Source organism: Netta rufina (assembly GCF_964035555.1).
Source record: "Netta rufina genome assembly, chromosome: 1".
Lineage (NCBI taxonomy): Eukaryota > Metazoa > Chordata > Aves > Anseriformes > Anatidae > Netta > Netta rufina.
The window spans coordinates 197,643,448-197,665,788 of record NC_140123.1 but is presented as its reverse complement, the minus strand read 5'-3'; the positions used below and the strand labels follow the sequence as shown (position 1 = coordinate 197,665,788).

Below are 22,341 nucleotides of genomic sequence, written 5' to 3'. Positions count from 1 at the left end.
TAAAACCTGATGTAGAACTGAGATAAAGCTCCACTTCAGTACCTTTGGCCTGACCAGAGTTTCCATAGTGATTACTTTTGGCCTCAGAGGCCTTCTCTGGCATCAAGTGATAGTAATTGTTGTAAAATTCAGTTAAAACACAGATTTCTTTTTGAAACATTTTGTTGGGAACTCATGTCTACTCAGTGCCCTACTCAGGTTCACAATTGTGCTGTTTCTTCAAAAATGCCCCTATATTTCTAGAATATGGAATTTGATGGACTGTGACTGAGGACAGACATAGCCCAACACAGAATACAGCCATGATAAATTACTGCACTGTACTGTCATATTTATTAGATCACAGTTCTCTCTTTTACCCGTATATTTTCCTCAAAACCACAGTCATCAAATTATCAAGATAATTAAGGAAATGAACTCAACCATTGTATTACAAATATAACTAATGCTAAATTATCTGTTGTTCTCCACTAATTGTTGTAGGTTTTACTTCTTGTTTTAAAGTTCATGTTGCATTTGTTCTGTAGTGTTCTCACTGCTTCTTGAATTAAATGTATTCATTTTGTAGTAGTAACCATAATGAAAACCGCTTCCAAAAACAACTTACCTAATATCTTTTCTAGCTTAATTTGTACATGTAGCTACCTAAATAAAGCTAAATATATATTAATTTAGAAAGAACTGTTTTCTTTTCTTTTAAAACAAAAACTATGAATTTGTGACTAATGAAAGAAAACAGTGATGCAGATATTTTGTAGGAAAAAAATATATATTTTCTAAACTTCTAAAAATATAAAATTTCATATAAAGAAGTTGAAATACCAGAATTTTCTCACAAGATCATTTGCTTTTAAGATGCTTAACTTAAAAAAATAACATTTTCACACTATGAAATGTGTTTCAGTTTTACCTGTATTTTTCAGTTTTGAAGTGAGTTGTCATCTTTTTCATTAGAAGTTTCAACATATATATATATATTAAAATTATGTTTTGACTTTGTGTTTTTATAACTTAATGCTTGTTTTAAGAATGCTGATCTTTATAGTTCTGTTATTTTGAGAATATTATCCATTTTAATATACCTTGTATCTTCATAAACTATTAATAAATGTCCTTAGGGATGTCATTGTTATTCCTATATTTACATGGTACTACATTTGATTGGTTAAAAAGAAAAGTCACATCCAGAGTTATTGCCATTTCAGAGTCTGCAGTGATTAAATCATTTTTCTCCCCCTGATTTCTGGGAATTTCAAGTCTTGGTATTGTGCAGTTTAAAGCCACTTGCAACCCCCCTCCCCTCCCAGGAATATAAATGGATATAGTGCTAAAATACTGGCACACACCTATTGCTAAAACAGAAGATACAAGTTGATTGCTTTTTACCCCTCACCTAAAATACACAGAGTAATATAGACGCCTTAAGGGGCTTATATATCTTAGGTACTTTGTTTGACACAGGGAAGATCATATGTACTTAAGAGATCTAACAGCTTCATCTATCTAGCAACATTTGTCCAAATGTTTTTATATCCATACTGAGCCTTCTGACAACATCTTCACTTGCATTTTAAGAATGACAAACATCATACTTCAAAATGGACAATAAAACATGGCTGAGTAAATTTACTGCATTTCCTTCCTCAATTAAGTGACTGAAACATCTGTCATTTTATACTGTCATTTAAATAGTATTTCAGTCCTGCTCATTCTTTAACAGTTAAAGTAGTATTTCTCTTCTTGTTAATTTTGTTGAATCTTGATATTAAAAAAAAAAAAAAAAACTACGGAAATTCTTTCTTTCTTTCTTTCTTTCTTTCTTTCTTTCTTTCTTTCTTTCTTTCTTTCTTAATAGCAGTATAGTATGTGATACAAAAGTGCAGTGATATGTGGCTTGACAATTTTTATATGTGAAATAATTACATATAAGAGCCTATGATTACTCTGATACATACAGAAGTAGGCTTCATAAACACCTGAAAACTTTTTTTTCTTTTTCTTTTTTTTTTTTTTTTTTTTCTTTTTCAAGATATTGGAACAGTTCTTAAAGTGGTTTCAATTCCTAAGGAGACTTGGCACGAATTAGAGGAAGTCTTGCTGGAAGAAATGACAGTCTTTCGGGTAAGTGCAGCTAAATTTCAAGTGTCAAGTTGTAGATTTCTCTGTGGACAGCTGCAAACTGAACTTCTTGCAATCTAGCCAAGGGATAGCCTGGCATACCCCTCTAATTAGCTTGCCATTTACAAACCCAGACACTAGTCAAAATAAACCTTGGAACTTTCAGTGTTAGCTGGAGGTTAACGATATACAAAAAAAGTTATTCTAGCCTCTTGTTTTGTGGTTTAAAATGTAAATGAGTATCTATGAATCTGAGAGACATTACATGCAGTACTTAGATAAGTATATGTGCAAGTTTGTCAATAATGCCTGTCTCTTTTGTCTCTTTTCTCCCACAATACAAGAATTGTGTAGAAGTCTAAACTCTTATTTAATAGTTAAACGCTATTTAGATTATCGCATAACATAACTTTTATGAAAAACACTGAGCTGCGCAGTTTTCTTATTCTTAATAATCTCAGAAACAAAGAAAGTGTTCATGTTTTCAAAAGTGACTTGAGACCCTTGTTTTCAGTGTTTGACACAAGACACCGTGAACATTCCCTAATTGTTAACACTTTTCATGAAAACGAATCTCTTCTAGTTTTTCTGTCTGGGCCACCTAAAAAAATACAGCATCCTTATAGGCACTCCCACTAGTGGAAGCCAAGTAAACCTTTCAAACACTTTCCAGACAGATTCCAGGGCCGTCTCTATTTTGTACACAACAACAAATCACTTACTTTTTGTCTGTGCTGTTTTACGGCACTATTTAACATTCCACAGACTTCTGAGGGGCTGTTACCTGTACAGGAGCACCGAGTTCATGTGATGGCATGAAGATGATGTGTACATGGTGGGCAAGCACTTAAAGCCCTTATCACATGGTGTCCCTGCAGGTGTTCTGCCAAGGGCAGAACAGAGACCACTATTTTGAGCCCTGAAAAATGGATATCTTTGTTTTTAAGGTCCACTTTTTTTTTTTTTTTTTTTTTTCTTGCCCCCCTTTTACTTTTCTTTCAGCTGAAAATAAAGTAAAAACTATGAGAAGAAAATGAAGCAAATAATTTGTGGTTCCCAGCTGTCTGTCTTTCTTATACATGTAAAAGTCATTACATTAATGCAGGGTAATTTGGCAATTGTTGATAATGTACAAGTCTCTTCCCCAAATCAAGTAGAAAGTGCCAAGCTAAAGGAGATCAGATAAATATAAAAGTGAAGGAAAGGAAATAAATGGAATTAAAGTTTTCTTTCAAAAAGACTTTACAGAAGTGCTATGGAAAATGGCAAATTCAAATTTAGTATTTTATTTTACTTATGTATTTATTCGTTGCACAAAGAGATTTTGGTGTTCTGATTTACTTGAAAGCTCATTTATCTCCTTTGGCATACATTTAAGACTTAAAGAGAGCATTAACATACTGCAGCGTAATAAGCAGAATTTGTCTGCATAGGATCAAATATCTTTCAATGTATTTTGAAATACATTTTCAATAGATTTTAAGTATACCTTAAGTGCATCAAAAAGAATGGATTTTGTTGCTTAAACAGCAATGTCCTGAGTACAATGCTTTTCATTTATAATTCCACCAAACTGAACGACTTCCATATCTTTTACATTGATAACATGTCTCTTTTAACCCCATTTGTGCAATATTTCTCTGAACAGCTGAGCAAACAAAAGTTCAATTTTCATTCAAATGTTACACTTAATTGATGCTTTTTAATATAAGGTATATTAACCCATTTAGTAATGCAGGTCCACATGCTTAACATCCACTGAACCATACCAAATTCTCTCAGGATAAGCAAGTTGAAAGCTACATAAGTGTGAAAGCTTAATAAGTACTTTATTATTTTACATAACCAAAACCATGATGCATGAGATCATTAGTAAATTTTCAGATGGAATGAAGTGCATACAGAACTGACTTGCAGACTTCATAACAAATCGATGCCATTTTTACTCTCTGGAGAAAATCCATTCAAGCAGCTGGGCCTAAAACATATAAATCTATCTTTAATAGATCTAAATATACTTACTCTGTTAAATATTTGCTACAGTCTGTTATATAAGAAAGTAGATAGTAGTCTGATACAGATAAATGTAATTAAGAGTAGATACAGCCAAGAGAGGAATAACTCTCCTAGTGACCCATTTGGTTGATTAAATAATGGATATGCCAGCATGGGAAACAAACAAACAATAAACAAAACTTCTTGTATGTTTTCATTCTGAATTCTGTAAATATGAAGAACTTTATTTTTTTGTTTCATGTGAATAGTGCAGCACAGCCAACAAGATTATTCTTGTGATTATAGTTTGTTCTTACAAGAAAAGATTTTGCGGATTTTTTTTTCACATTTATATGGTTAAAAAGTATTATTTATTTCAGTATTATAATCTTAAATATGTAGTATATATATTTTGTTTTAGACATTATTATTTTTATATTTTCTAGGAGGTTATTTAAATGCAGCTTTAATATTAAAAGATTAATTTAATTTCAAAATGTGAAACTAGTAACAAAGTAATCACTTTGAAATGGTAACAATGATTTAAAACAATATGTCTACAATAAACATAACATGAGAGATATGTACACGCATTCTAATTCACTTATAACTTGAAAATATTCCACTGCAAAAGACAGCAAGAAGGACCATTACTAAAGAATGTGTAGTTTAATTTCAGGTTTTCTAACCAGAACTTCTGTATTTATAGAGCTCATTTTATATTTTAACTCTTTCCCCCCTCCCCAGGAACCCACTGTTATTTCAGCAATGAAGATTTCCACAAAACAGGTACTATATGCACAAACTTTAAATCACTTTTAAATATTTATTGGCCTCTGTCTTTTAGAGACAGTAACTTGGCAGTCAGTAGGGATATATTAATTACAGCAGCAGCACCCCATGCCTTTACATAAACATCAGTAGTTTCTCAGGAAAATGTGACATGCAAAGGTGAAAGGAAAATCCTAGTTTGTGGTACTTACTGGTAAGGTGGAAACTAAACACAAACTAACCAGCTGGAGGATCTCAAGAAAAAATTCCACATATTAAATCTCATGACAGATAAACTGTTCTAAAGGAGTGACCAAACTTGTTCCCTTGCTTTAATGGAACCAGTTCTACTCTGTAGCGTTGGTAGCAAATTCTACCAAAGCCAATGTTATAAATGGAAATTCAATTCACATGACAGAGATCCCTGGCTCTAGTTAGGCATGGAAGTAATGTTGGAAGAAAGTATCACCAGAAGAGATTATTACCAGAACCACTTCTGATCCCAGCAGAAAAGAGGTAGTGGAATACGAAGAAGCCCTAGGATGAACAAAGTGCAGAATGGTCTCTGTGAAGAGACACAAAATAAATAAAGACTTTTCAGTCTCTAAAATGGTGTAGTTTACAAACAGGCAGGGACGTGATGCTAAGGACAATACAGCATGGTAAAATCATGAATTGCATGGTGTTCCTTTCCCTCAGAGGCTAATCAGACAGCTATGTAAAATATGCAAAAGAAGATACCTTTTGACACAACACACTCTCTGGAAATGACCATGGCACACAGTTTTACAAATCCTATGGTGGATGCAAAAAGGAATTAGAACCACTGATGGGAGAATGTACCAAGGAGCAGTAAGGATAACAATGTTGTTTCTGCATCAGAAAGCCCTTAAGATACTGATCATTGCAGACTGTGGGAGTCTACCGGGGCTACTTAGTCTACTTAAACTAGATATGCATTGCTTCAGTTCAAAATAAATAAGTATGTAAATTAAATGTTGTGCAAATACCAGTTACTTGTTCACACTCATTAATTTTTCCATGAATGTCATTCTCAGTAAAAAGGAGATTTGGTATTACTTGCAGGTTTATGTGCACTGAAAGATGTATGTATTCTAAATAAGATTTAGTTAATTTAATTCTCTATTCACTATTAAACAGAAGTTGAATTCACTGTATGTAGGAAAGTTGTCTGAAAGCATTCGTGTATTTGACAGAAAACATTTTGTTTGGGGCCACTTTTCTGACATAGTTTATCACCTAAAACAACAAAAATGGCAGGACACACACACACACAAAAAAAAAAGTGCCATTGCATACTGAGATATTTAAAAACAAACCTGTCAAGTTGTATATGTGTTCACTTCATACCAAAATGTTCTGCTTTGGATTATTTTTATAAGTACATTCCCTTAAAGCAGCCAATCATATTTGATAATGAGACATATATTTTAGTACAATCTCTTCTTCAAAGTGTCTTTAGTTATTCAGGAGAGATTATGATTTTCTCTGGGTCTTTTGAAAACAAATGTACACTACTAAAATTGTCTAAAGCTAAAAAAGAACATAAAACACAAGTTAATCAGGCACAGTTAAGCTCATGAAAAATCAACCAGCCTCAGGATAAAATGACAGAATTATGATACAGTATGACAAGCTTTTGGCAATGTGTCTCTGTATCAAATAAGTATTTGGCAACATGTTTCCATTTTATATTTAGGTTTTCAAAATACTGTAGTTTTACAGTTCAAACACTTACTCGTGTTCTGATAATCACAGTGTTTTTCATATAAACAGCACTATAACTTCATGCATTGTAGAAAGCAGAAGCATGAAATGCAAACAGTAAAAACAGCAGGTCCTGTTGAATACATTTAAGGACATCACTTTATTTTATTTTCATCACTACAATTCTTTTATCTTAACTATAAAAGCATGGTACATGGTACCTCATTTTTAAAATTCTTCCTAAGTTCTTCTATTTTTTAAATTATTATTATTATTTTTTCTTTTTTAATTGCAAAATTCCCACCTATCTCTTCCTCCAAATGCTAGGGAAAGATTTTGGGAAGCACAATACAGCAGAGAAATCATTGGATTGCTTAAAATGTTAGTCTAGTCTTCCCAGCTTCTCTGGAGTAATGATACTTCTGCAAGGATTTTTAGATTTATTATTATTACTATTATTGTTATTGTTATTGTTATTATTATTATTATTATTATTATTATTATTATTATTATTATTATTATTATTATTATTATTTCTCTCTAGTTTGATCTGTTAATCAGATGATTCATTAAATTAAAAAGCACTTGGGAGACACTTTTTGCCCAAGAAGTAGTTTGTCTGTGTATGGCAAAAGAAAGTCAGACCATTGATGCAAAACATTCTATTCCTACTTTCTGAATTTCTTACTGCCTGGATTTATATATTATTAGTGTCCAGAATAATGATCACCAGCTGGAGTCTAAAAATATAATGAGAAGAGCAGCAAACAGATCAGCAGCCTTCAGGCTGTGTGGCACCTAAAACACATGCTATAGTTCAGTGACTGAACTTTATGAACTTACTTACAAGGAGTAGAGATTTTAAGTAACCCTATTCTGGCCTCTTTTTTTTTTTTTTTTCTTTTTTTTCTTTTTTTCTTCTGTGTTTCTGGTAATTCTCTAATTCTAAAGACATTTATTAGAAATTAGAGAGGGCTATTTTACAAAATGAAATTGGTTACATGGGTATGTAAGAAACCATTACACCATACTTCTTTATTTTCCCATATGCATTCTCTGGGTTCATTTTTATATTGGCTACACACATTGCTACACACACACATATATACACACACATATATATTAATGCCTCGATTACATAGGACCCAGATCAATACCATCTGGACATTTAAGATACTTAAGTGAAGCTCTAATTTGACCTATGCTGCCTCTATAATCAGTAAAGAGAAAAGGCATCCCCCGAGAAATGATTAGGTCACCTATGATTTGAATTGCTGCTCTTTTTACTGCAGAATGTACCCCTAAGCTGGGAACTTCATTAAGTGACTTAAGTTAAAGAAAATCAGCCCTTCATGTCTGTTGCCTGTCATCTGCTGCTCAAGGATACACTAGCTGGGGACTGCTACGTACAATGAAGGCTTTGTGGAGAGATATGAGTGGTCAGAGATTGTTGCCCAGAAGGGCGTGGCTTTACAGCCCAGCTACGGTACTGTAATGGATGGAAGCAGCTGCTTAAATAGGGCTTAGTTTTCAATTTATTGGTCAATTTTCTTTTGGATATTTCTCCTTGACATATTTTCCTTGAAAAACTACTGATGTTTACATGAAGGCAAGGGATGTTTCTGTTATAGTTCATATGTCTGTAAAAACTGCCAAACTGCTGTCTCTCAAATAATTTAACACCTTCTTTGAACGCTTTCAGTTTTCTGTCTCCTGGTATCCAGTGCTCATCATTTACAATAAATAGGTAATCTCAGCCACCTTCCATCCCTGAATTTCCTGGAATTGGTACCTCTGGGACATCCCAATGCAGGAGATAAAGAATTTTGATATTTCTTGAAAACCTATTTTTTCATACCAGATATATTTTCTAAGACAGAAAAAATGAATACAAATATGCATTTTCTTGGTGGGATTTGTTGGAGTGACTCAAAAGAGAAGTGTTAATTGCTCCATCATGGGTGCTGGACAGCTTTTGATAGAAAAGTGTCAGTGTTTTAAAAACAGAAGGATTACACCATGCTATTTTTATATATCCATTTATTTTGTTTTATTCTATGTATCTCAGAATTAAGTGTATTTGCTTACTACACTCATACTTGTTTGCTTTGTGAATTAGTGTTAAGCTGAAATATGTCTGGACTTTCATATGGGTTTAGTAGTTGTTTCCTCATGCCTCTCTTGGGACCAGCCTCCCAAATGGACCACCTGGATTTGATATCAAAGAGCAAACTGAGAGAGACAAGATTTTCTGTTGTGATACGCTACAAATGGTACCTCATTTTGTTTGCATCACTTTTTTCTTTTGCAGCTCCTCTCTACCTTTGAACTCCATCTTTCATTCAACATTGTTTTTTATCCAAATATAAGTATGCCATCTTCCCTCATTATATATATGTTTTAATGAAAATGTGTGACCTGCAGAAAAGAGTATGAAGAATCAGAATTACTAGACATGCAAAGAAATGCATGCGTGGCAGAACTTCCAAGCTGAAATGTATCAGCATCTGTCTAAAATAATTTACTTTAGAAGTCCCCCTGCACATACACAAATCTAAGTCTTACATAGGAAATAGAAGTGAAAGCTGCCTATTTGTTTATTTATTTATTTTTAAAAATGAAAACCACAATAATATTCTTCATTGTTTTCTGTCACTGATTGTAGCACTATCCAGTAAGGGGATCTGAATACAAGGAAAGAAAAGAAAAAAATACAATATTATTTTTTCTTCTTAGAGAAGCCACTGAGAGTTTCCTTTAAAAAATCAGTCATTCCTATTTGATTTTTTAACCAGAGGACAATTCTCATTCCTTTAGTGTATAACAGGATCTCAATCCCTTTTTGCATTTGTTGTTTTACTGTAAATATTTTAGGCTTTCCTAGCAAAAAACCTGGTAATTTGCAATTTTATTTATTTATTTGTTTGTTTATTTATTTATATTTTTGTTACAGCAACAGCTCTACATTGGCTCTGCCACTGGAGTTTCACAGCTTCCTTTACACCGCTGTGATGTGTATGGAAAAGCATGTGCTGAGTGTTGCCTCGCGAGAGACCCTTACTGTGCCTGGGATGGTTCATCCTGCTCACGTTACTTCCCCACTGCTAAGAGGTAGGGACAGTTTCAGATATCTGCATGGTTTGCTATTTGTTTTAACTGATGATCTCAATATGACCAGAGGGCTTTGGAGATTTTTCATGGCATGGTTAAGTGGAGTCTTTTCTATTCCAAAGAAAACATAATTGTGGGAGCTACGAGCAATATGAAGTCTTGGCTGACTTAAAGTGAACACTGCTACTTCTTTGGTTGGCTTAAAAACTGTTGTAAAAAAAAGTCAAAATATTCAGAGAATATTGTTTCTGAAATGTATTTGTAACTTTCTATTCAGTAATAAACAGGAAAGAAATTGATTTTCTGTAACATTAGGAGGGGTGTTGATATAAAATAATAACAATAAAAAAACACTACTCAAACAACTAAATAATCCTACATTTTCATACATTGTAATTCAAAGAAAATTTTTCTAATTTGTTTTGAACAGTAATGGAAAGTTATTATTTAGTGATATATAACATTATTACTGTTCTAAAGTATAATTTATGTGTTGATGTATGTCTAAATGCTCCCAGATCGAAACAACTGTTATTTTATTTTCACTCTGCACTGATGTTGAAGGCTTTGCAATGTAAAGGTTAAGGGAAAACAGACTCTGTAAGTAAAAAACAGCATTTTTATAAGAATTTACAAGTCCTAGCTGCCTATTCTGAAGATTTAAAATCATATTTTCTTTGCCTTCCTTTGTTTCTAGAACTCTTTCTCTTAAAGCATATAGTTACTGAACTGCTGTTAGTTACTGAAGTAGAAATTAGGAATAACTGAATTGATAACCACTTGCAAATAAGAATACACTGGCGTAGTGTTGAGATTCCCATGATAAATTGGATAATCCAAAGATGAAAACATGTTAACATTAAGAAACAAGGAGTACAAGGATTTATACATGTAAGGACCCTTTATATATATATTGAAATTAATGTTAACATATACTTAGTTGGGAGTTTCAAGATTCAAAATTCCAGTTTTGAATTGGTTGTTTTAGGAGATGAAATGTAGTACGGGGTGGGAAGTAACACTTGTGTCACAGACTTTTCATATGGAGGATTAAAGTTCCAAGGTTTGCATTACAATGCATCCTAAACAACTACTGATGATAAAAGAAAAAGCTGCTTATGGAATGAATATCAGGTTCTATTTTTGCACCAGGAAGCGGAATTAATCTGAGACTTTTTTTTCCCCCTGAAATTCTTTAGAAAATAATTAAAAAGGAGAAACAGAACCCATCCCAAATGACGAGCTGGTCACGTTTTCTCCACTGCATGGGATAATTTCAAATCTGTGTTGGGAACACAGCATTAAGAGGAAGAGGAGTAGGAAAGCAAGGAGAGGGACCAGTGAGGTTTTTAAAGGGAGTCTGAAAGACTGAATTGATCTGAAAGTTTTAAGGGTTAGAAATCAGTGTGGTTGAGTACTGCTTCTGAATCGAAGGAGATTTTAGTAAGGTCTAACCACTGGATAATCCTTCTCTGCTACCTCTCAACTATTTTCTGTCCCTGAAACTCATGCTTTCTCTGCATTCATGCTTTCTCTGCATAAAATATTTATTTTTACTCCCTGCCCACTCAAGACTCACCTAATCATATAATTTATCTGCTTACATATAGAGAAAAAATAGGGCTTTTAATTTTTTCCTTATCCGTCTCTTCAATTTATTCTCTTAAATGGCAAACTGAGCTCGCCTTTGCCATCAAGGGTAAAGGGAAAGACAGCTCTTCTTACTGGGATTAAGGGGTGAGGTTAATGAGCTACACTTGTCTGCATAGCTATAGAAAAGCCTTGGGTTGCAAAACTTGTGTTTCTTGAGCTCTCTTAAAAAGTAAGTTCTGGGAGACTGAGGTCCTGACAGGAGAAGCAGCTGTTCCATGAAACCTTCCCCCTTTCTCCCCTGGGAGCAGCAGCAACAGTAGAATAAAAAGTTTACTGAAGGGGAGGATCAGCTATTTACCTGGTACCTGCTGTACCCACTGCCCCAAGCCAGCTTTGAATGCATCTGTGACAAAATCAGCATCATGGAAAACAACTTAAATGTAAAAAAAAAACATTTTCCAAATAATTAATGTCTGCAATTTTAGGCTCCAGAAATACTGGGAGAGTCCTGAGGCATTTGCACAGATGCTTTTCTAATAGAGCTTTTTTTTCTTCTTCTTTTTCCTTTTTTTTAAAAAGAAACTTTTACAAGCCATGATTTTAATTTACTCCTCTTTCTTTGTATATTTAAGAAGTTTAAATGACAGTTCAGAGCTCCTGTATTGTGACCACTTAACTCTGCCCCATGTAGATGTATTCTGGTTCATATTTCATAAATCATCATGTTGATACAATGCTGATATGTGCGACATTTTCCTGAGATTCTAACTAAACATCACATCCAAATTCCATTGACAGTAATATGAATCTTTCCACAGGCTTTTTCCTACAAATAGTACCCTATAAATATACTGCCTTTCAAAATTTAGGATGGAATAATGTAATTGTATGGTTCCTTATGTCTTGGGGATATTTTTATTTATTGGTAAACAGCACTATAAAGAAGGTATCTGAAATTAGGGTCAGTATATTTTTGAATCTTATATCAATCAACAAAAAAATTATTCTTATTAAAGCATGCTTAGATCTCCTGATTCACTAGGAACGTTTTTTGTGGTTTTTATTTCCATTATCTCCATTTTTTAAAATTTGTTGCCGTACATCATATACATAATTTCTGTTTTAACGTTTCAGTAGTTTTTAGCTGAAAGCAAACAAATAAACAAACAAAACAACAACAACAATAAAACATGTAAAGTCTTTCAGCCAAGAGGAGTCAGCTGCTCGGTTGATGGTGCCTCTGTGAAAACAATTAGTATGTGCTGATGCTGGGCTCTTAGAGACTGCAAATAGGGTTAGTGAACTGAAGAGTTCTCTGTACTGGACAACAATGACTTTTTAAAAATGTGGGCTGTTGCCACAAGGGAGTGACCAACAGTGCTTTTTACAAGGCTACTTGACTTTTGCATATCCGTTGCTGGATGCTATAATCTGAAATCACGGCATTGTTCAGCAGCTTAATCCTCTTTGTTCTCCTCTAATTTTGCAAGCCCTCAGGCTTTCTCTGGTTCCTAAAGTAAAATACTCACACTTGAAACACATCTTTGTTTGCCTTGTTCTTTCTTTTTTAATATGAAACCCTTTTCTGTGGCTCAGTTGAATTTTCTGTCACAGCTATTTAAATAAAAATAGGAGCAGACAGAGAACAAATGCAAAAACAAAAAATATATTTAAAAGCTTTATTCTGTTACATAGAGTATTTTTAGCACAGTGATTTTAGATCAGTTTGTTTTCCAAAATCGCTAGTGGAGATCAAAGAACGAAAGACTTAAGAATCATTTCCAAATCTTCCTGTGTAAGTGTTTTATTCAGTTACTCTAAAGACAAAGCCATGTGCAATACATACATTAAATGTTTTACACATACATTAGTCTTCAGTGGCTGGGATCATCTACTTAATTTAACTTAGATTTTGTAGAAAATACAACATTTTGACACTCTTTAAAAGCCATTAATTCTAATATGTCATTTTAACTAAAAGGTGCCATGTTACTTACAGTATTCTGTGTTTGCAGAAAAGCTATGTTTTCTTCATGTTTTTGGTGTATGCTCAACTTTACTGTTTATGCTTTGATACCTTACAACAGTCCCGGTACCTATGAATCAAGTCATGAATTTGTCTCTGATTAATATTACCTAAAAAGTTAAAAGGTACTTCATAGACTCAGTACAAGAGGCATGATCCTGAAGACTTTGTCGGTAAGTGTAGAGGCTGATGAACTATGATAATGCATAGAATACAATAATAAGCTGATTTCCTTCATCATGTTGATTAGATGCACTTGTGACTTATGTAATTTTATGTATATGCTCCATTTGTTGACAAAAGTGAATGCTGACCATTGAGGTCGCTAATAATTTTCAAATATAATACTTACAGACGTACTAGACGACAAGACATCCGAAATGGAGACCCTCTTACCCACTGCTCAGATCTGCAACATCATGGTGAGTTATGGGAATGGCTAAATTACAACAAATTTGTATGAACTTACAGACTCTGCACTGCATGAGTAGAATAGGAAGCACGTGAAGGGTTTGTTGGAGAAATTGTCTTGAACATTTTGTACAGACGAACCTAATGTATCATTTTATTACAGCATCCTATTTTATGCATTTTATTACAGCAGCCTGGATCAGACACTAAAGATAATTATTTTTTTATTCCTCAGTTAACAGTTTTAATTATTATTATTCTTTTTTTTTTTTCTGATTCACTTACCTTATATCATATTATCACACTAGGTTCATTATGTCAGAAGAGTATAATACCACCTTCAAAACGGAAAGAAGTACATACATGTTAGTTCATATAGTTTGAATGTGATGATAAACAAGCACATAATTAGCCACCTTTGCTAAATATGGAATGGCCTTTGTTGTAGGTGACACCCTAACAGTTGTTCCATGTAGTAGGCCTGTACTGTGTGCTTTCAGTATGTTTTCGGTTTTCTTTGACATCTTTTACTTTTGTTGTTTTATTTTCACATACTGTATTGACCAGATCTTCCATTATTGAATTGCTTGGCTCACGAACCTCACAGTTACTAATTTGTTGCCAAACTCTTCAAAAGATCTTCACTCAGAAAATGAAAAATGTACTTTTTGCCCTACATGAAGAGAACACTTAGGCAACACTTCCCTCTGCTGGAAAAAAAAATAAATAAAATAATAATAAAAAAATTGTGTTTGTGTTATATCTGTAATAACAGTTAAACTATTGCACAGATTTCTGGGATAAATAAAGTAGAGGTGGCTGAACATGGAGATACCTCAAAACCCTTATGTCCATCCAGTTCTTATAATAGCAACAATGACTAATAATCCATACATGTACTCTTGTGTCAGCTGCAATTCACTACTACCAGTAACAATTTTCTCTATCTTCCTTTTTAATTATTAGCTATTTAATCATAGTTAGGATTACTGCAGCTTTTCTTTTTGTTTCATTAGTTTCAGACTCAGGCCAAGCTACTCAGAATAAAAGGCTTGGGAAAATTCATGAATGAACTATGATCAATATACAATTGTCACATTTTTATAACTCATGAATGCACAATTAGATTAATTTGAATTTGACAATTTGGACTAGTAGAAAGTTCACAATTTTCCACTTAAATTATATCTAGTAATAGACATCAGATAGCAGATGAGACAACTGGCTATTGGGGCTGAGATGACATTTTGGTTCCCCAGTATGAAATTACATCAGGCACTACATGTGGATTTTATTCCTGAAAGCAGCATGTCGTAGACATTACCTTCACCTTTTTTAGTTTCTCCATCTTTAAACTACTCATGGTGAGCTAACTACCACAGGTCCATTTTATTTTTAACATTCTCTTCCCATTGCTAGCTGTAATTTATACAACTTCAGGTCTATTCCTTATCTTCATAGACCAGGAAAGTAATTTAAAACACTTTTTTTTTTTTTTAACCTTCCCCTGGAAAACATACTTGTCTGAAAATATATCTTCTGTACAAAGAAAAGAGATTAATCTTGTGCAGTTTTTTTTTATGACAAAAATCATGAGAACTCAAGGTCAGGAAAAAGCTATTATATACTACTCTTGACCACAAGGATTTTTAATACAGCTTTGTCAAAATAGGTAAAGCAGTGAAATATGAGGCAAGATATCACTTGAAAATGATTTCACCATCTAGTGGTGAAATGAAGATGGACTGACTGGAAGAAACTAACTTACAAAGTTAGTTGTGAATCTGTAAAATTTTCTTAGATTATTACATATGGAAAAGTGCATCATGCAGTATACAGACAGCTACATGGTCCATGAACTTTGCCAATTTATGTTATTTTTTTTCTTTGGCTCTGACCAGTAGTTTCGTGGACAACACAAGTAGAATTGGGAATTTTTATAGCCAAGAATGAGCTCCAGCAATCATTTACTACATTTCTACACATTCCTCTACAGGAACAAAACAAACAAACAAACAAACAAAAAATGGTCTCTTAGTATACAAGTCACTTTTAAAGACATTGTGGAAATTTACGTAGATATCAGTCAGAAGCAATAGTGCTTAATAAGGTTTAGTTAGCTCTCTCAGTTCTTTTGTGCAAATGCTGCACAGTACGCAGCAACAGAGAAAGATGAGGATCCTCAGTTGTACATGTGTTTGGCCAGATATAAGTGTTTGAATTTAAAAACATAAATAACTTTGTGTCAGCCAAAGAACAAATTTTAATTATTCCATACTAGTGCTATCAAGAAATTTATCAAGGTGGTTTTGTTTGTTTGTTTGTTTATATGCTTGCTTGTTTTGAATAATTTGTAAGTGAGGTGGAACCTTTTCTTAGGTAAGTCATCCCAGGGAGAGCTCATAGAACTTCTCCTTGTTTGTCTGTAAAATCAGATGCATTCATCTGCAAACCAATCTTGGGATAAGTACCTAACTTTTCATACTTCTTTGGTTATGTCGGAAATTATGCATTTATCGGGGTAGTAAACTGATATTGCTGTTGGATTCATTTTGGGAGTTGCAGATCTCAGACAGGATTTGGGGTTCAAATTCATAAACACCTTCATGACTTCTATAGTTTTCTAATTACTCCAGCTGTTCTTCTGAACTTCCTAGTCGTTCATTCTTCTTCCTACTCTCTTCATCTTCTCCCTCAGTCCCAGAAGTGTTCTCTGGTCCTGTGACTATGCCATCACTTTGCTTTACTTTCTTGCACTCTACATACTCAGTATTATGTGAAATCTATAGACATTTTGGAACCTGTTTTCTGCTCCCTTAAATCATAGAAATTGAATTTTAAGGATTTCTTAATTCCTTCCCCTCTCATTGCATGGCTGTTGCTAATTTTTTTGGAGCTGTGAGCAACTTGAAAGGGGGCTTCTGCTACCTACCATGTGATCTCAGACCTGAATGCCATGGGCAAGATCCAACAAGCCACCCAGAAGTTTCAAACGGTGTCAGCATTCACCTTCAAGCTAACTTCCATTAAAACTGTGGTTAGTTTCTCAAATATTAAGGATATCCTAGATGTCTACTTTTTCTGAAGAAACTCCTTTATATACTTAAAACTATGCTACTGCTCATGCACAGTAGGATCCTTGCCAAAGAAATGATCCTAGGTGAAGAAGGGGACATTTCCTAATGGCTGTTTTATATGCTGCAGCCATGCATGTGCTGTCTGTTGTGCATCCCAGTGCAGATACGAAACTACCTCTTGTCAACTGCATGGCAACTGTTTAGCCATGTGAATTCTGTTCCTAAATCAGAGCATCTAACTTGAAACAGTAGAGGAAGGACACCTAGATCATGCTGTTGAATCTATAGAGTAGCAATGAATAATCATCCAACCATTTCCATTTGCAATTATTATCTTTTCACTTCCAGTCATATTCAGTTAATGTCTTCATATATTTCCAGTTCTTCAATTTTATTGACAAAAATTTGCCCAAGCTCCATCAGGCCTTTCCTCTGTACACTTGGCTACATTCTGTTCCATCTGTATTACAATTTTGTTGTTGGTTTGCTTTCTAAGTCATTCCACCATTTCTCTCCATCTTCCTGGCCTAAAGCTGCACTGACATTCTTCATTGAGATGTGGTTTCTGAGAGATGTCATAAAAATTGCTTCAGCTTCTCATTTATATGATACCCTGCTTACTTGCTGGAAAAACTTATAATCCAGCAGAGGAAAGCAAACTAATCCATCCCTATTTGTTTAACATTTATAGGCCATTTGATGTTTCCTTACTGAGAACTGGGCAAGCACAAGTTCCTATTCTGTCCCCCATCCTTCCTCCTATCCTCCATCGTGCTGCAAGTCATTATGGAAAGACATGATTTCTGTGTCAACATAAACCAGGAGCTCAATTTTAACTTTGGCTCAGTAGTCTAGCAAACAACTTGTGTTTGCTAAACTTGGCCAATATGATAAAGGCTAAGTGAAAGCAAACACATTGTGACAAATGATTTATTTGAGAATATTTTCATTAGACATCATTTTCCTGTTAAACTGTTTCAAAAGAAGTTCCTAAAAAAATTCCAGTACTGTAGATCAAAAATGGAAAACGGAAAGAATGACAAATAATGGCAAGGAGACAGGAAACCCCATGAGATCAAAACAGTGTTAAATAGTTTACCAAATCCTTCCTCTCCATCTACTCTGTAGGATTATTGTATTCTTGCCACTTAAGACCATAACAGCATTTTAAAGAGCTAAGGTGGAGAGTTGTAATATGATGCCTTATAGCCTCTGCGGTATTGGAGAAGAATCAAATGCCATATAAGTCCTATAGCTATGTGATATTTCCAGCAAGTTGATGAATATCTTGAAACATTGCTGTTACAAAAGGAAGTTATTTGTTTAACTTTCTTTGTCCCCTCCCATAATGTCTGGTTTATTAACCTCATTACATTTCCATAAATTATATCTGTATGAAAGGAAATTATTAATTGAAGATTGTTTCCTTGAAAACATTATTCCTGGTCATTAACAGCTTCAGCAAACCATAGTGCTATATAATCTAAATACATTATACTACTTTTAAATAGCCTCATGTTTTACTACTTTGCTCTAAAGTATTATGATCATAGAGCCCAGGAGGCATCATTACAGGCATTCTGCAACTACACCCTGAGTTTTCTCGCTGCATACAGTTGGCCATAAAAATTCTTGTCATGTCCTAGATGTTTTCCTTGATGAATAAAAATGAGGTTTGAACAAAATTTCACAATGAAATTCATTAACTTCACATATTGATATATTAACAGCTATTAGGATTTAAAATACAAAAATAAAAAAAAAAAAAAAAAAAAAAAAAACTACAAGGGTTGCTTACAAAAATAGAGGCAATGGAGATTTTCCAAAGACATGTTGGTATGGAGAAATTTATCTTTAAGAGTCTTATTATGTTGAAACACCTTAAAGGATCCCAATTTGTAAATAAACAAATTCATTTGCTAATTAAGATGTTTTTTTCTTTCCTGATCATTTAAATTTATGTTTCCCTCTTCCCTTTCCCCTTCCCTTTTCCCTTCTCCTTCCCTTCCCCTTCCCCTTTCCCTTCCTTTTTCCTATTTTTCCTTTTTCCCTTTTCCCTTTGCTTTACAGATAATCTAAGTGGTCAGACTGTGGAGGAAAAGATTATCTATGGCGTAGAGAATAGCAGCACTTTTCTTGAGTGCAGTCCAAAATCTCAGCGTGCCATAGTCTACTGGCAATTCCAGAAGCAAAATGATGACCACAAAGAAGAGGTACAGTAGAAAAAAATTAAGAGATACAACTAATCTTTTCTATGAAGATATATTTGAGCCTCTGTCCTTCCCAGAATAATGTCCATCTTTACTTCAGTTTACAGTTGTTCTCCTGGAATCTTATTATTTTTCTTGCTCCTCATCATATTCATACCCTTATCACATAAAATCCCATAAACTCCAAGAGATTTTACTGATCCACATCAGAAAACTTTCATACTCTGTCCCTGGTTTACTCCTTGTAAAGCATTTTTTGTTTGTTTGTTTGATTCTTTGTTTTGTTTTGTTTTGATTTTCATTCAGATATCTTAGATATACTAAAATTCCCTTTCACAGATGGTCAACAAAAAGCTAGTATGCTAAGTACCACCTAAAGCATCGTACACGGATTATATTGAACTTAAAAATTACGAAGACCTGAAAGCTGTTGCTACAGGAAAAAAAAAAAAAAAAAAAAAAAAAAGAGAGAGAGAGAGAGAGAGAAAGCTGACTATATTAATCTAATTATGCTATGTAAAAGGTAGTCCAACAGGAGTGTTTCCTGTGTGCTGCATGCTCCAAGACTGAACTGCAGATAATACAGATAGAGTGAGGAACTGTAGTAGACCCAAGAGTATAAAAACTTGCATATCATTTTCATTAAAAACCAGTATTCATAGAGGCAAAACCACTCACTTTCTCTGATTGCATTGCACTAAACTGACAGATTATTTTCCTCTTTCTCTTGTTACCAACATTCTTACATTATTACTCGGGTTTTTGAGAACCTATTATCCGGGTTCTCAAATCATCTTACTATCCAGCTAGGTCACATATGTCATAAGAGAATAATCTACTCTGGTATGTAGAGAGATCAAGCTAGGAAACTAAAACTTGTCTGTTGCATTTAAGTATTTGGAAATATACATGAACTATACTGAAGCATGTTTTTTAAAGCATGCATTTAGTTATGTAAACTGATTTATATACTTTTGCTTTTTGCTTTATTTGCATAAATAGTAAAATATTTAGAATTTATTTTTGGTGAAGAGAGCAACAGATGAAAATGTGCCCATTCTGTCCACAGCTCCACATGGATTCAAAAAAGGAAATTATATTTGTAGATATCAGTTCATTCATAAATATATGATATTTTGGACAGCTACTTGTTGAATATTAAAAATTTCAGATTGAATCCTTATTGTTCTTTTGTAAATTCTCCACTTACCCTGAACCCCCTCCTACAAATAAGACCTTCTGTAGTAGGGAACAATCGAACCTTTCCCACATATATATTTGGGCATAACTTAAAGGTAATAGTAAATGTGTCATCTTTAATTAAGGCAAATGAATCCATGCTGGCTCTGCTGATTAACTGTTGGCATTTTCTCTAATCTTACTGACAATTCCATCTGATTGAGCTGCTACCAATATTATTCAAGTATCAATAAAGACTAAAGAGTAAATTCTTCATCCTCCAAACTCTTTTTGTACCACAAGAATAGTTTGCCCAGAGTATTTGACTCTGCCATAACTGCAGATGACTGGCAAGGGGTATTCCGTTTATGTGGTTTTGGGCTTTTTGGCCAAATTTTACTAGCTGAAATGAACTGTGCTAAGGAACTTGTATGTTAAGAGGATAATTTTGCACATATATGAAAGCAAACTATTGAAATTACCCCTTTTCTCTAATACAGATAAAAGTGGATGATCGAATGATCCGAACAGAGCAAGGTCTATTGCTACGAAGTCTTCAACGGAGAGACTCTGGTATTTATTTTTGTCATGCTGTGGAGCATGGCTTCATGCAATCTTTGCTCAAAGTGACCCTGGAAGTAATTGATACTGACCACCTGGAAGAGCTGCTCCATAAAGAAGATGATGGTGATGCCTCCAAAACCAAGGATGCTACCAACAGTATGACACCCAGTCAAAAGATCTGGTATAGAGACTTCATGCAGTTAATCAATCACCCCAATCTCAACACAATGGATGAGTTCTGTGAGCAGGTTTGGAAAAGAGACCGCAAACAACGCCGTCAAAGGCCTGCCAATGCGCAGGTGAATACAAATAAGTGGAAGCATCTACAAGAGAATAAAAAAGGTAGGAACAGGAGGACCCATGAATTTGAGAGGGCACCACGGAGTGTCTGAGCTACGTTACCTCTAGGAACCTCATCCAAGTAGAAACTTGTATAGACAGATAACTGGAAAACAAAATGCAATATACATGAACTTTTTCATGGCATTATGTGGATGTTTACAAGAGTGGAAAGTTCAAACTGTTTCCACTAGGTTTAAATAAAATCCATTTCTAACTTTCCTAGTAAGTCCTTTGTCTCTGCTCTGATTCTAAGACCAGAAAGACTGGAGTATCAAGGATGAAAACTCACCTGGACCTAGCTTAATGCTCAAAGAGTTCTCCAAGTATTCAGCAGGCAGGTTTTGCTTTCTCTTTTGCCTGAGATATAGACAAAATGCTGTATTTCATGCTGTCATCTTAAAGAAAAGAAAAACAAAACCCACCTTTCATCATCAGCACTACCACTCCTAGACTTATTATAAAACTGCATGAACTCATTAAGCTGATGAACGTCTAAACACATGATTGGACACAAGGATTTGTTCTTGTTTTGTCTACCAGTTCTCCTGTTTATAAGTACTAGAAGAGGAAAAACAATACTGAATGAGATTGTGGAAATTTGAACAACATATGGAAATTTGAACATCATTTGGAGGAGGAACAAAAAAATTTGGAGTACACTGGCCTACTACTGATGACTTCTTTCAGCTTTGATCTAAAGATGTATTTTATAAAAAATATAATTTAAATGTACGATGGAAAATATGCAGCAAACATTAGCTCTTTTCTAAAATAGATTAGACTTTCTGTCTTAGAAATATTGTACTTCCTAATTATTGGTTTAGAGTTAAAAAAAGTGACAACTTACAATTATGAGCTGCTTTACTTTTTTGTTTGGAAAATCTTCCAGGGGAACTAGTCACACTGCAGTTCACTTCCTCCCTACTGTCTCAGTAACCTTTATAACATGTAACTTCAAAGCAATTTTAAAACTAAGCTATTTTAACATGAAAGTCACTGTATCGCATGGAAGTCTTCTGCATTCTTTTCTCTAAGTATGGTATTTGAAATGATTGAACTTGTGTAATACCTTGCTATAGACTGAACCAATTAAGAGGAGAGTGTCGATTTTCAGTTGTATATTTTTTTATTATCATTAAAAAACAAAAACAAAAACTAAATAGCATTAAAATACCTTCTACTAATTACACTCTTGCTTTCTTGGTTCATAAATATT

The 22,341-nt window shown here is 34.0% G+C and overlaps 1 protein-coding gene across 1 annotated transcript in view; it reads left to right on the top strand.

Annotated features, from left to right (window-relative positions):
• SEMA3A (semaphorin 3A) overlaps positions 1 to 21,175 on the top strand; it is a gene marked incomplete at its 3' end in the record, with an annotated part of 169,820 nt that extends 148,645 nt beyond the window's left edge. Inside the window, exons 12-17 of the mRNA XM_084293574.1 lie at positions 2,030 to 2,121; positions 4,861 to 4,902; positions 9,566 to 9,723; positions 13,697 to 13,764; positions 18,901 to 19,043; positions 20,720 to 21,175. Of these exons, the coding sequence (XP_084149700.1) occupies positions 2,030 to 2,121; positions 4,861 to 4,902; positions 9,566 to 9,723; positions 13,697 to 13,764; positions 18,901 to 19,043; positions 20,720 to 21,175 (959 nt within the window). The remainder of the gene's footprint in view (positions 1 to 2,029; positions 2,122 to 4,860; positions 4,903 to 9,565; positions 9,724 to 13,696; positions 13,765 to 18,900; positions 19,044 to 20,719) is intronic.
• Between the last annotated feature and the right edge of the window lie 1,166 nt (positions 21,176 to 22,341).